The 13,312-nt window shown below is 41.0% G+C and overlaps 3 protein-coding genes across 3 annotated transcripts; 2 read left to right on the top strand and 1 right to left on the bottom strand.

Annotated features, from left to right (window-relative positions):
* Positions 1-150: 150 nt before the first annotated feature.
* Positions 151-5,787, bottom strand: LOC113206456 (ethanolamine-phosphate cytidylyltransferase). Its single transcript, XM_026422555.2, has 8 exons — positions 5,555-5,787; positions 4,971-5,108; positions 4,687-4,799; positions 4,544-4,610; positions 4,236-4,461; positions 3,947-4,147; positions 3,644-3,864; positions 151-3,563 (listed from the first exon to the last, which is right to left on the bottom strand). Exons 1-8 carry the CDS (start codon positions 5,605-5,607, stop codon positions 3,398-3,400), a joined length of 1,185 nt encoding a protein of 394 aa, XP_026278340.1. The 5' UTR covers positions 5,608-5,787; the 3' UTR covers positions 151-3,397.
* A 457-nt stretch (positions 5,788-6,244) lies between these two features.
* LOC113206489 (ubiquitin carboxyl-terminal hydrolase 2-like) lies at positions 6,245-8,753 on the top strand. Its single transcript, XM_026422601.2, has 7 exons — positions 6,245-7,198; positions 7,278-7,327; positions 7,417-7,623; positions 7,704-7,802; positions 7,876-8,142; positions 8,220-8,350; positions 8,428-8,753. The coding sequence occupies exons 2-7, from the start codon at positions 7,295-7,297 to the stop codon at positions 8,621-8,623; spliced, it is 933 nt and encodes a 310-aa protein (XP_026278386.2). The 5' UTR covers positions 6,245-7,198; positions 7,278-7,294; the 3' UTR covers positions 8,624-8,753.
* Positions 8,623-13,306, top strand: LOC113206488 (uncharacterized). Its single transcript, XM_052275499.1, has 8 exons — positions 8,623-8,690; positions 8,883-9,078; positions 9,224-9,370; positions 9,457-9,561; positions 9,642-9,889; positions 9,975-10,074; positions 10,151-10,679; positions 11,814-13,306. Exons 1-8 carry the CDS (start codon positions 8,623-8,625, stop codon positions 13,094-13,096), a joined length of 2,676 nt encoding a protein of 891 aa, XP_052131459.1. The 3' UTR covers positions 13,097-13,306.
* The last annotated feature ends 6 nt before the right edge of the window (positions 13,307-13,312 follow it).

Genomic DNA, 13,312 nt, shown 5'->3' with positions numbered 1-13,312 from the left:
TATTAGTTAATTTATTCATCTTTGTATTCTATCATAAATCAGTCATCCCTACCAATTTAAGAAACGTTTATTAATGAAATTTTGCAACAGGATGTTGTGCAGGAAGAGTTGAAAGGTCAAGTTTCGGTGGCCTAGTAAAATGTGACATACTTCAAAAACAGCACAAGGACATTTATTTATAGTTCTATTCCCTTTACATACATAACAAACAAACTGAACAAAGAAAACTAATTATGAGTTGGTGGGATTTTTTTTAAAACTATTTCAATTGGTCCATTTACAATTCACATTAGGTGATAAAGTACAACAATGTGAATGAAATCAGGTCCCAATATATTACAGCCTATAGATGGCGACATGACTAGGCAACAGACCAAGAAATAAAGAAGGTACCATGGAACATAAACATAAAATGAATACTAAACAACAAAAGAAAGATTTTTTATCTTTTAAACTTGAACCTAATGTCTAATGCTCAAAGGTTAACCATAAAGTGTGTAGATAGCAGAGGATTATGATCAGTCATTCGTAAAAATTTACATGTAAAGTTTTGATGTACATGACGATTGACAAGTCAATGAGAAATTTCGAACAACAATCACAGCAAAAATTCCACACAATACTCTAAACCTTCTCGTTCAATCACTCAGTACTACTTGATGTATAGCAAGAAATGAAAGAATAAACTGAGGTAATCCTGTGTGAAAGACTGACATGTCATCAATGACCCTATAAACACTAACTTTTACTACATTGACAACATGTGACAATGGTATGACCTAATTTTTGCCTGTTCCACAAACAATGAATATTGTTCTTTCAATGTTCCATGAGCCAGAAAAGTATAACAGTACTTCCCAAATATTGCATGGAATGTTTTAAAACCTACATAAAACAATTTTGCAATGAGAACATGGTTGAGCCACAGTAAAATGGCAATTATGATGCAAGCCATAGAGAAATGTAACATGGAGGTTCATTCATTTAACGGCTCTACCACATTAACTTTGAAAGTACTCCTGGTTAAGAGACACCGGCAGTGTTAGGAGATATAGTAAACACATTTAGGGCATAGAACAAAACACAGTAGTATTTAAGTAAAATATTAAAATGCCTCATTTTATTCCAACGTCGGACTCAGAGTAATTATTTTATAGGGATATGTAAAAGGTAGTGTCTGGAGAATAATTGAGAGTAAGATTTTAAAACACATTGAAACCAAAAAGAAAGAAAAACAAACAAAAGAGGATTTTTTTTTCAAAATTACAAGCTGAGTCACAAGTACAATACACACGGAAATGTAGAGGACTGACAGCGAAAAATTCAAGTCTGACTTTTGTAATTATTTCATTTAAGCAAGAAAATCCACAAGATTAAATCAACTCCAAACATTGCAAAATAGTATTGTATCAACTAATACTTTTCTGTGGGTGGGTACTTAACATATACTTAGAGAGCAGCATAAAAAAGTTCTAGCTTATTGTTCAGTACAAATGCCTTAGAAAAGTGCAGACTACAAATGATGTTTACTTATAGAGAAGTGTAACCACACTATAATTAAGAGAAATATATTGCATGGAAAAACACGTAATCTGTTAAAAGGCAGCTTTACAAGTAAATTTTTAAGAGACCAAAAAATAATTAGACATTCCAGTTTTAAAGTATGGGTAAATTATAGATCAAAATGGTTGATAGACCCAGAATACTAAAGGTGTACAAGGATTTTAATGCAATTGCAAGTGATTATTACACAGTCCCTAAGGAGATAAGTGGAAGACCTTAACTTGAAGCACTATATGATCAATGGATTAAGAATCCATAGTAAAGTGATAAAATCAATCTATAAAGGTGATAGTCAAGAGACAAATATGATAAAACGGCTAGTTCAAAATAAGTTGCTTATTTAGTCTAGCACCACTTTAGGGCAGTCAGTACCTAACGCAACCCACACAACTAGTATTCCTAAGTTACGAAGTGACAAAAGCAATGAAGGCATCAATAATGCTTTCACTTTTTTTGATTTCTTGGAAACTTTGAAAAGCAGAAAGGCCACGGAGGAAGAAAGTTGCAGGACTAGTCTACGCTTTTTAATCTAATAAGCATAAGAAAATGTTTGAAATAACATGTACGACACAGACGGGAAGGAAGAGCCATTTCAGCTAAATGTTGTCTAACTACCAGACCAAAAACACAGTCCAGAGTTATGACAACAGGAACACACTATTGCATTTGACGCACATCCTAAAAATGTGTGTCTAAATCACAGGGTTGTGCATTAAACAGAAAATTTCCCATATATGATGGGAGACAACTACTAATAAGGAAAATATTGAAAATGGCACTACACAAGCTTCCTTAAAAAAATAAAACACATCCACAGCAACCACCATCACAAAAGTACAATAGACTTTCAATCTTTCAATTGGAAGGAATGTCCTCCAATTCTATGATTATTTAAAAGCACATAGTTGGGTTTTCTAAACGTACATGTTGTAAAGTGTCAACTGAACAAAGTCAAACATTTTAAATATTAATTTAAATTGGAAATTAATTAAGTCAATCACATTACAAAATAATAATATTGGTAAAACTAGAATAACTTTGCACACTGAACATCTCCAAACCTATAAAAAGATAAAAGTTCAATCAGCAACAATCATAGTTTTAAATTTAATGGAAGCATAAATAAACTGCATCCAACATCTCAATAATAAAGAAGTAGAAGCATTGTCCGGCAGGAAGAGCAGTAAAATTACATTCATTGAACAAAACATGGAAATCAACAAGATCAAACTTGTAAAAGAAATTGATTGGGCTTTAAAATGACTTGCCAAAGGCTACAGGTTTCCATTTAACTAACCATATCACAATGGAAGAAGTTGAGACAGGTAATGATTTCTGGTTGGACAAGGGTGTATCTACTTGCAAAACCATGACCATTCCTAACATCATAATTGATCTGGAAGACAAATCCATTCTCCAAAACTATCCCTTTCCAAGCCCAGGTAATTGTCTAATTTTGAAATACTAATTACAATGACATATAGCCTAAAGCGTCTCTGATAGACAAATAACACTTAAAAAAAGGAACATATAAATTATAAAAAGAAGTCAATGTCTGGAAAAGACCAATTAAACAATTGCCAAAAAACAAAAAGAAAATGGAGCTACAACTACCAGAATAAATTTCATTGCAAAACCACTATTATGGAATGATCCAAACTTAGGTAGCCATAATTTAAAACAATAGAACATATAAATGTAGGTATTCGCATTTTACAAAATTGGGTGAGCAGTTGATTGAACAATTTTATGCAAACACGTTCATAAAATAGAATATCTTCTCCTTGGCCTTTAAGAGACAAGATATACAGGAATATGACAATGGGGAAAAAAACTAGTTTGAAACGTTTGTAGGTTGAGAACTTCCCATAGTGTTGTTCAGACTGGTATTACTGATGTGATTTTTGCAAGGTGTATTACTTTGTATACTTTTTTTATGAGCCTCAAACGCGGCAAGCTCCTTTTTTTCCTTTTTCTTGTTCCTCTCTTCATATTCAAGGCTGTAAAAAATATGAACATTCGTTAAATAGAACAAGGCAGTAACATTTTTAGAGTCAATAAAATAAAAGATAAAACAGACCGATGCATTATAATTCTGTCGACTATTTTCTCTGTAGTCATATCATTCTTGGAATCAACAATAATAAATTTGCCCCTCTTTTTAGGCTCAATGTAAGGATCACTGCCATCCATGTCTGCTGGGATGTGAGTTTTGCCATGGCAAACTACATTAACTTTAAAATGTTCCATGAGATCCTGAGTTACAGCATATGGGGCGCCAATAACAACCTCTGAAACATACTACACATGCAAAAATAAGTTAGTTCAGTTCAAATGAGATTAGAACTCTCACCTACTAAGCCACAGACATCAAGCAATGTACCTTGCATGCGAGGACACTAAGAACTCGTTCATGGAGGTTCATAATAGGATAGTTACTACCCTTATACCTATTAACAACTGGATCTGTGTGGAGACCAACAATAAGGAAATCTCCATGTTTTCGTGCTTGTTCTAAAAAGTCAAGGTGTCCCACATGGAAAACATCAAATGCTCCAGCCACATAGACAATTCTGTCAGTTGGCTAAAACAAAATAATTTTAATTTTAAAAACTTGCATGTTTTGAAAAGTTTATTGTTACATTGAAGAGTTTTTAGAGTAGGTGCATTACCTGGGGTTCTTTGCCATTACTAAAATTGATTATTTTTGAAGTGGTGGGTAAAAATTGAGAGCATCCTGTCCACGGACTTCGGGCTGTTGAGTCCATACCCATTGTAGATGATGACTCACGGCTTACTTCATATTCACGTTCACCTTGACGGAAATGTTCTCTGGTCAAGAGTAGCATTCGGCCAACCACATCTGTAGTTGAAACACCGGCTGTTCTTGACACCTCCCTAGAAATTTTCAAATTCAACAGAAATATTAGATGTATCGTTCATGAGACAGTAAACCTAAACCTATGTATTTTAAACATACTTGTAGCGGCCTGCAGCTTTAACCAAATGGTATGTGTCAACCCCATCTGCGGTCATGGTAATATCATCTAAAACACAAAATAAATAGTTAGAATATCATCTTTATTACTAGTAGTAACACAAAGCAAGTAGGAAGAGACATACCACCATGAACACAGAAGTCACAACCATAGCGATCAAGTGTCTCAAGAGTTGTGACGTACGGGGCTCCTTCGACTACCTCATCAACCCATTTGATTCCTCGCACCATCTTGTATCTAAAAGAAGAAGGGAATATCAAAAAGTTATCATAAGAGTATCATAAAAGTGCGAAGAAATTAATAGATTTTCCAATTATTTACAATTGCTTTAAGAAGGCCTTGAAAGAAGTGGTTAATCCAGGACTTAGTCGATGCTCAGTAAAGTAACTCGCTTGACTAATAGCTTACCTTTCTTCTTGACTGAAGACAGGGGGTCCTTTGTGTTTTGAAATTTCTTCATCGGTGTGTACCCCAACAATTAAGTAATCTCCTAGCGCTTTTGCTTGACGCAGTGAGTTGGCATGGCCAAAGTGGACCATGTCATAGCTGTAATCAATAAACATGATGGTCAATTTGGCAACAAATTATGGCGCCTGAACGAAATCCAATCATACACGCACTGACAGTTCGACTGAAAGACGTATGCGCACAGAACGCTACGAGAGCATCGACTGGACGCAGCCTACACGTCAGTGTAAACGTCAGAAATTAAGGGCTGGCCCTAGATTCACAGTGCATTTTCAAGGTTAGCTTGTCATCCGCGGAAGGCCAGGCGGCGCCGTGGCGCCACATAGAGAAGCAAACAGAGCTCGAGGCCGCTGATTAAATTGCCGCTGACTGCCACGGCCAGGCGCGGGGGAAGTCGCGAGATGTAAACACATTCACGACGACAGGGGCGGTCAGGTTAGGTCTGTCAGTGGGCAGGGGTGGAAGGGGCCGCCCCTCGGCCCTGCCAGCTCTGTCCTACCACCCCCTCGGTCAGGGCCACTCACCAGCCGTCGCACCACACCCGGACCGTTCTCCTTTTGCCCTGCGGCTCCGACATGTCGGCAGAATTGCACGGCGATGCACTGCGTGGATGCGGGAGCGAGTATCCGCACCCGAGTGAATGAACGCGTCACGACAGAGCGCAGCGGTAGCGGCCTCCTCCCCCGTCGTGCTCTCTGACTGACTGACTCAGAGAGACCAGACGACGGGACGGAGACGACACGACGGTCTGCAGCACGGCGCGGCAGGCACGGGCACGGCACGAGTCGGTTCGGTTCGGGTCAGCTCGGCTCCGAGGCCGCTCGTTCGGGTTGCTCGGCTGTTCGCGGCGCGAGCGTGGCGCGGCGTGGCGGTGTGGCGCGACGCGGCTCGAGCCCGCGAGCCCGCGCCCCGCGCCCGTGACGGAAGGGGCGGGGGTGCGGGGGGCAGTGTGAACCGACGGCCCCCTCCCTTTCGTCCCCACTTCGCCGCCATGACGCGCTGACGCTGACGGAGCCCCTCCGTCGAGCACATCTCTCAGCTCAGCCAACAGCGAGCAGCAGCCTCGAGGGTCGGCCGTCCGCCCGCCTCGGCCCGGGGCTGGTGGTGGTGGTGACGTCAAGGTGGTGAAAGGGTCGGGCGGGGGAGGGGGCGGGGGCCGCGGGGGCACGCTCACATGGCACCCACGCCTAGTAGGGCCCCGACACCCGACGTTCAAACTCCGTCTCCGCAGACACATCCGATAAAAGTGTGGTGTTAGGGTTGGAAAGAACGAGATACGATGCACGGGGGGGCCCGATAGGATGCTGATAAATTGAGATATAGTTTGTCTTTCCCCGGCGCGACGCATATTGTCTGCCTGTTCTGCGATGCTTCAATTAGAGCTTCCCGGCCGGCGGGCGATATGCGTCTCGCACCTGCCGCCAGCATTACACGGTCGTGTGACGTCAAAAAACAACTTTCTGTCCCCATTCGGACGTGTAGTACGCCCCACTTTGAGCGCTTCAGCGCCGCCAATATGTGGGTCGATCCCCCGCTCGCGACAATGACAATGGGCATGGGCATGGGCGGCAGCGGCTGGAACCAGCTGAAACTGAAACTCCAAACTGCGGGCCCCACATGGTCCGCCCTATCCCATACAATCCAATAGTGGCCGTCGCCTGCCCCGCCGACCCCCGCCGCGCAGCCCATACAATATCTGTGTGCCAGCATCCTGGCATCCTGCTGCGGGCCGCACTGCAGGCCTAGTAGCTGCCGCGCTGGCTCTGCTGTTGATAGCCACGCCACGCCTTGCCACGCTGCGCCTCGCTGTCTCGCTGTTGTGATGGCATTCCGCTGAATGAGGGATGAGCCTAGTAAGAAGAAGAAGAAGAACATGGCGGCGCGGTGGCAGCGCGTAGCGCGGACCCATAACAAGCAGAAGCCCTTGCCGCGCGGCGCAACGGTAGAGTCAGGAATCCTTATTTTAGCTCCGATTTCGATGCGGTTTTTTGCCTCTCATAGTAAATTTTCACGCCGGACACGATGGTGCTATCCATTTTAACCGTGGTTTGCGGGAAATACCCGATATAGTGAGTTTTTAAAGAAATTCGAGTTTTGAAATCGCGATAAAGGACCGGCAAGCCACGAAGACTTGTTAGATCGCTAGTTTTCTTTGACTTTTTCGAAAAGTAAGTGAGTTTAATTCAATGCAAGTGTGTGTAATGATAGTCTGTTCCGAAATTTGTATCAACTGTTGTCTTTTTACAGGTTATGATTCAGCAATCATGTACTCTAACTCTGGGTACATGTTTTCTCAAGTACGGATATTGTGTGCAATATTATAAGCCAATTATTCCTCTCTAAATAATCTTCTAAGTAAACCTTATTGCACAAATATGTTTTGCAGGTGGGTAGGCCAAGGGGTCTTTTCAACCTTGGGCAGTCTTGTTTCATGAATGCCATAGTTCAGTCCCTCATGGCAACAAAATTTAAAGAGTTTTGCCTCAGTAATGCTGGTTTTGTCAACAATCAGTGGATATTATTTGGAAATTTAGTGGAAGTAATATCAGCTCTTAATGATGAAGGAGATCCATTCAACATGGTGAACTTTGTGGTAAGACTGCAAGCTAACTGTGTTTGTTCATTTTTGTTTTGTCCTTTTATTGACAGATTAAAATAATTTATTATGTGTAGGATTCTGTGGAGAGCATAAGCCAATTCAGAAGGAAGGTTCAAGCGGATGCGCAGGAATTTCTGTCCTTCGTTCTTGAAACAATTCACGATGAGTTAACAGTAAGCTTTCAATGTAGATTTATAAATAACATAGAATATGTTCAACAGCTGAATGAATCCTGTACATTTGCAGATAGTGGTTGAGCACCAGGTCAGTGATCCCCTGCAAGATATTGAAACACATGGTTTGGGTGAGGTAGTGAAGAGTCACTGGGAGACAAGAAAGTCTACCTCACCCATAGCAGAGTTTTTCCATGTCCAAACTGTCACACTTATGGAGTGCCCCTCATGCAAAAATTCAAGTGGACAGTTCAATGATGTGAATCACCTCCTGTCAGTTCCTATGCCATCACCATTAGAGGGACCAAAGTCAGTGGCACCCAGCAATCCTACAATCACAGTGAGTGATTATAGCACCTGCGATTCAGAACAGCCTCTCCCTGTTTCAGTGATGACTAATGAATTTATTTCTCTCAGGACTGCATAGCAGAGTATTGCAAACAACAAACTCTTCTTGATGGGCATTGCAGTTCTTGTGAAAGCCTTGGGTTGCAACACCGACTTCTGCTGGGTAGACTGCCTCCCGTCCTCATAGTACATTTAAAAAGGTGAATACAGTTGTTAAAGATGCATGGAAATTTTTGCACATGTCTTTCAGTGGGTGCCTGGTTTCATTTAATAACAGGTTTTATCGACACTTTGACGGAACTATGAGAAAGTCTCAAACTAGTGTTAGTATCTGCCCTGAACTGGATCTTGCCCCCTTCACACTATATGATGGTCAGAGCACCTTGTATCGTGCTGTAGGAGTGACTAACCACCGTGGACAAGTGCTTCATCTTGGCCATTATATGACTATAAGCCAGAGAGGAGACCGGTAATGACTGTTTTTCCTCATTTTCAATTTTTAAATTTTTGTGCCATTACTGAGTCATTGGGTGGTCACAGGTTTTGCTTCCCTTCAGCAATTAGTGTCCTCCTTTCTGTTAGTACTTTGTTTTAACTATTTAACAATTAGAGAGTTTTGCCTTAAGCAGTAACAGATATTTATAAGGATAGGAAATGTGTGGCCACCCTTAGTGTACAATTCAAATATCAAGTTCATATCCACTGTCATTTTTTCATTAAATTCTTTGATAGCTGGTACCATTTTGATGATACCAAAGTTTCAAACTCCACTTTAAGAAAGTTGTCCTCTGAGCAAGCCTATCTTGTGTGGTATCAAAGAGTAGATTCTGGAGGCAAATTGTCCCTAGAAACAGAACAAATAATAGAGAAGTTTTCCCAGCCGAAGGAAAGTCCAGAGACTGGTGACACACATCGGACAGTTGAGCCAGTGGGTGATGACCTACAGACAGACAAGAGACAGCAGGTCCCTATCAGTGCATGTCATTCCCATTTGTTAAATCTGTAACAATGAATTTTACATATATGCAACCCTACTTCAGTCAAGTAATCTCAATTTTTTTTTTCTAATTTAGGACAACGAGGATGTTTTTTTTAACAGTGACGGGTCATTAGACTTATTTTATTCACCATCTGAGTCCTCTTTGGCACTGTCACAGAAGGCACCTTCTCCCTTTCCAACTGAGTGGGAAGCTCCTGATTTGTCAGAACCGATAATTAATGTTGAGTATTGATGTTCTGTATTCTCATGTGTCTCATGTTGGATAACACTATAACATAATTTTTTTTCCTCTGTGATTTCTTTTAGAACTTACCTCCCATCTCCAATTGCATCACCAGGAGTCAGAATCAGGATGTGAAAGTGTCATCAGAAGTGGGTTGTCGCATTACTTCAACAGCTCCTCACACACAAGTAAGCATTGCCATCTGAATATTAGACTTACATACAGTGACATCAATTTTTTCCTCTGTGGTTCTGTAATTTTTTTTTAGAAAGTAACTGCCATCCCCAATGGTATCCCTGGGAGTCAGAGTCAACCAACCCAAACACAGGGACCAGGTTGTGATCATCCCAATCTCGATCTGGATATCATTGATCCACAGTTGAATGAAGAAGATGAAGTCCCTGGAGCTCAGCTTGACATTGAGAAGATAGAAAGCTACAAGAATGCTCAACTGGTTAGGTGGCTGCAATGCAGGCGTTTGCCTCTGAAGGGCAAAAGACAGGCTCTGATAACTAGGTAGTTGCAATTCACTAAACATTTTCATTTTTGTATTTTCTTTCTCCCTAGGTAATCACTGTAAATCTGTAAATTGTAATTGCAGGGTTGAAAATCACATGAGAAACAAAGTGTCTTCGCTGTTGTATCCTGGTGTGGACGGGGGAAAGTGGTATGAGTTAAAAAGAAAGAGACTGATGTCTGAGGTAATTTACAAATATTGTGTGTCACTTGGTGCTTTGATTACCTTCGTAAACGCATGGATTCTTCCTTCCATTCCAGGCTCAGCAGATCATTTCTCGCCTTCCACAAGTGCAGCCCTGGGGTCCTTCACTTTTCAAACCGTTTCCCAGTGTACACATACCCAACAAGTATTCTTCAGTGAAAGCGAAGGAGTATTTGAAGCAAATTCCCGAAACTCGTTTTACATATGATGGTGGTGTGGAGGCTGTGGAGGCTGTAGAATCTGAACCTGACTCACAAGGCCTTGTAGATTTTTCTGTGTCCACTCAGAGTGATCGGAAGAATATTTTTGTGGATGGAACATTGAGGCGTGCCAATCTTTTTATAGATAGTGGCAGAGTTGTCACAATAAAAGACTGCCAGAGAAACGATCACTATTTTGTTAATGCAATGGTGCATGCATCTTACAGAAACGTCACATATGAGGTGACAGTCACCATATCCAAAAAAAGTGGATCAGTGTGCGCTGCTGGATGTTGCTGTAAGGCAAGGGCACTTGGGCGGTGCTGTCATGTTATGGCTGTTCTCCTTCTCATTGGCCGCCATGTGGAGAATCAAGGACATGAAGGTAAAAAAAAATCTTCTTGGTTGCCTTAGTAATGCATTACAGAACACAATTTATTCATGATCACAATCATCTTTTTAATGCATAAATTAATTGTTGTCATCAGTATCATAAACAATGAAAGGTAATTGGAAGTTGGCTAAAAAGGCACAAACCTTGACAAGGTCACTTGCTATAGGCAACATTTTATTAGGGATAATGTACCGCACCAAGCGAAATTGCTTTATTCTCCCTATGAACGTTTCAACATGGACTCTTGACACTGCAATAGCCCTATTTCGTATTAGCTCCCTAGCTGTAAAACTTTGTCGGTCTCCAAGGAATGCAGGCATGATGAGTTTTAAATCCCTCTCATCGAAAAGATCTTCCGCATCAAAACCTCTGTCAGCCATTATAGCCTCTCCAGGGAGCATCCTGTCGAGCAGACCACTTTCTACGAGAAGCTGCCTGTCGGATATGCTTCCTTCATATCCTTCACTGATGTGCGACAAACCACCATGGCATGAAATGGTTATAAGAAATTTGATTGTATTACCTTTCTTATATTTGGAGAAGGTATTGCTCTGGTGCTGAAAGTTTTTTGGTTTCTGGATCCTGAACTCAGACGAGTCAATAATTGCACGTAGATTGGGAAATTGTTCAAAACACTTGGGCTTCAGGAGGTTCTGATCCTCACCAGTCGGAAACATACTGCTTTCCATGAGCTGGAATTGTAAGCTCATAAAGCGCACCCATGTGAAGACAATTCTGCCTGCCCAGGTGTGATGAACACTGAATAGCTGTCCAAGGTCTTTGAGGGGAATTCCTCTTCGTAGTCGGAGCAGAGTCATAAACAGTTTGTCCTTAGGATACAAGTCCCCTAAAAATTGTTCTCTCTTGGGAGTTTTGGCACCGTACCTATATTTCAAGGATCCACAAACTTCATCCCCCCCCAGGAATGTGTACAGTACCTCAAACATGGTCTTTGTTAAACCAGTGTAAAATTGAAATGTATCCCAGTCTAATCTTTGCCTTGCCCTTTCGTAGCATAAGAAGCTCCTCTCGCATTGAATGGATTGGGAACGACGAAGTTTTACCTGCAACAAACAACAAAGAATTACTAAACATTGTTTAATAGCTGCTTTTCTTTGCTTACAGCTGTCACTTGCACTGGCAGATTGTGCTACTGGCTTGCATCAGGTTCTGAAGCTAACAGGCAGCCCGGCATAGTCAGAGAAAAAGGTGAATATTACAATGAGGCCAGATACTACAGAAGAGGGCATTTTGATCCTCGTCCTACGGCCATTCAAGTTGGAGTGGATGAAGCTAAGGTGAAATATTTCTACAGTCTTATTGAAGATTATCCAGAAAAAATTCTTTGGTACTATCAACTCCTTCACAGTCCTCCACCTGCTGAGTTCTACCCAGATGAACACTTGACTCCTGTTTTTGGGGAACTGTGCAGTTACCTGCTCTGGAATTTAAATAATATTAGGCAAATGTCCATGACACAGCCTCTGCATTTCCCTCTGACTCAAAAGCAGAGTGAAAGCAATTCCTGGTTTCGTGAGAGATCTGTCAGGATTCCTGCATCAAATGCAAAGCAAATTTTAGGGCTTTCAAGCGAAAGGGGTCGAATGAATTTTTTGAGAAAACATGTTTGGCGTTTGGACCCTTTCAAAAACGATGCCATGGAGCGAGGCACACAATTAGAACCTGTTGCAAGGAGAGTTTTTGCAAGAGACCTAAAGAAAGTGCACCCTCATCACGCTGTTGTAGTAAGTGGCATGTGGGTGAATCCCATGTGCCCTCAGCTTTCATGCAGTCCTGATGGACTAATAGTCGACTCGAATGGAATCTTTAAATTACTGGAAATTAAGTGTCCTGCCGTTCTTGAGGAGATGGATCCAAATGATTATGAATTATTACCAAAGGATCAGTTAGGAAGGTTTTGCCTAAAGCGTAATAAAGTGACAGGTAAACCACAACTGAAAGAAACTAATAAGTGGTATTATCAGGTGCAAATGGCAATGGATATCATGAAAGTGGAGGAGTGTGATTTTGTTGTTTTCTCAACAGTTAAGGGAAAACCCAAGTACCTTACCGTTGAAGTTAACTATGATGAAAGTTTTTGGAGGGAGAAGAGAGAAAGACTGAAAACCATACACAGAGAGTGGTTTGTTCCCGAATACTTTCTGTGTAATACTCCATTTAAACGGCCAGCCTATCAACTAATTTACTCTCCTTTCCATGAAGATCATGAAGACAAATATTTTGGAGATGTTGAGGAGGGTGTGAAATGCCTCTCACTTCAAAATGAATCAGAATTCCTCATTTCAGTTCCTCAAGAAGAAGAGCAGGAGGAGAGTGAAGATTCTGATTGTGACGTTAAGTTAAATGAATATTTTGAAATATTATACATTGACCATGATGATGAGTAGCTTATTGATAATTTAAGGTCTTATCTTTATGTTGTAGATAATTATTTTTGAAATTTAAGTTCTACCAAAATACGTTACTTAGTACCTCTTGATTTTTAATATTGTACTGATGTTTACCCATTTGTTGATACTAAATTGTACCAAAGATAAGTGAGGTGCTTTCTAGTTTGGTTTTCAAGTTTATTCCAATTAAGGAGAGCCTAGTATACTTACATT

This window comes from Frankliniella occidentalis, unplaced genomic scaffold, assembly GCF_000697945.3.
Source record: "Frankliniella occidentalis isolate FOCC.00 unplaced genomic scaffold, Focc_3.1 Scaffold648, whole genome shotgun sequence".
Taxonomy (NCBI): Eukaryota; Metazoa; Arthropoda; class Insecta; order Thysanoptera; family Thripidae; genus Frankliniella; species Frankliniella occidentalis.
This window is presented reverse-complemented; position numbering and strand designations above follow the sequence as displayed.

Coding starts and splice junctions, on each gene's coding strand:
- LOC113206456 (XM_026422555.2), bottom strand. CDS start 5,607: ATGTCGGAGCCGCAGGGCAAAAGGAGAACGGTCCGGGTGTGGTGCGAC. Junction 4,800..4,970: donor GTCTTCAGTCAAGAAGAAAG/GTAAGCTATTAG, acceptor TTCTTCTTTTAG/ATACAAGATGGTGCGAGGAA. Junction 3,865..3,946: donor TTAGTGTCCTCGCATGCAAG/GTACATTGCTTG, acceptor TTGCATGTGTAG/TATGTTTCAGAGGTTGTTAT.
- LOC113206489 (XM_026422601.2), top strand. CDS start 7,295: ATGTACTCTAACTCTGGGTACATGTTTTCTCAA. Junction 7,803..7,875: donor CAATTCACGATGAGTTAACA/GTAAGCTTTCAA, acceptor GTACATTTGCAG/ATAGTGGTTGAGCACCAGGT. Junction 8,143..8,219: donor CCAGCAATCCTACAATCACA/GTGAGTGATTAT, acceptor TATTTCTCTCAG/GACTGCATAGCAGAGTATTG.
- LOC113206488 (XM_052275499.1), top strand. CDS start 8,623: ATGACTGTTTTTCCTCATTTTCAATTTTTAAATTTTTGTGCCATTACT. Junction 8,691..8,882: donor GAGTCATTGGGTGGTCACAG/GTTTTGCTTCCC, acceptor ATTCTTTGATAG/CTGGTACCATTTTGATGATA. Junction 10,075..10,150: donor GAAAGAGACTGATGTCTGAG/GTAATTTACAAA, acceptor CTTCCATTCCAG/GCTCAGCAGATCATTTCTCG.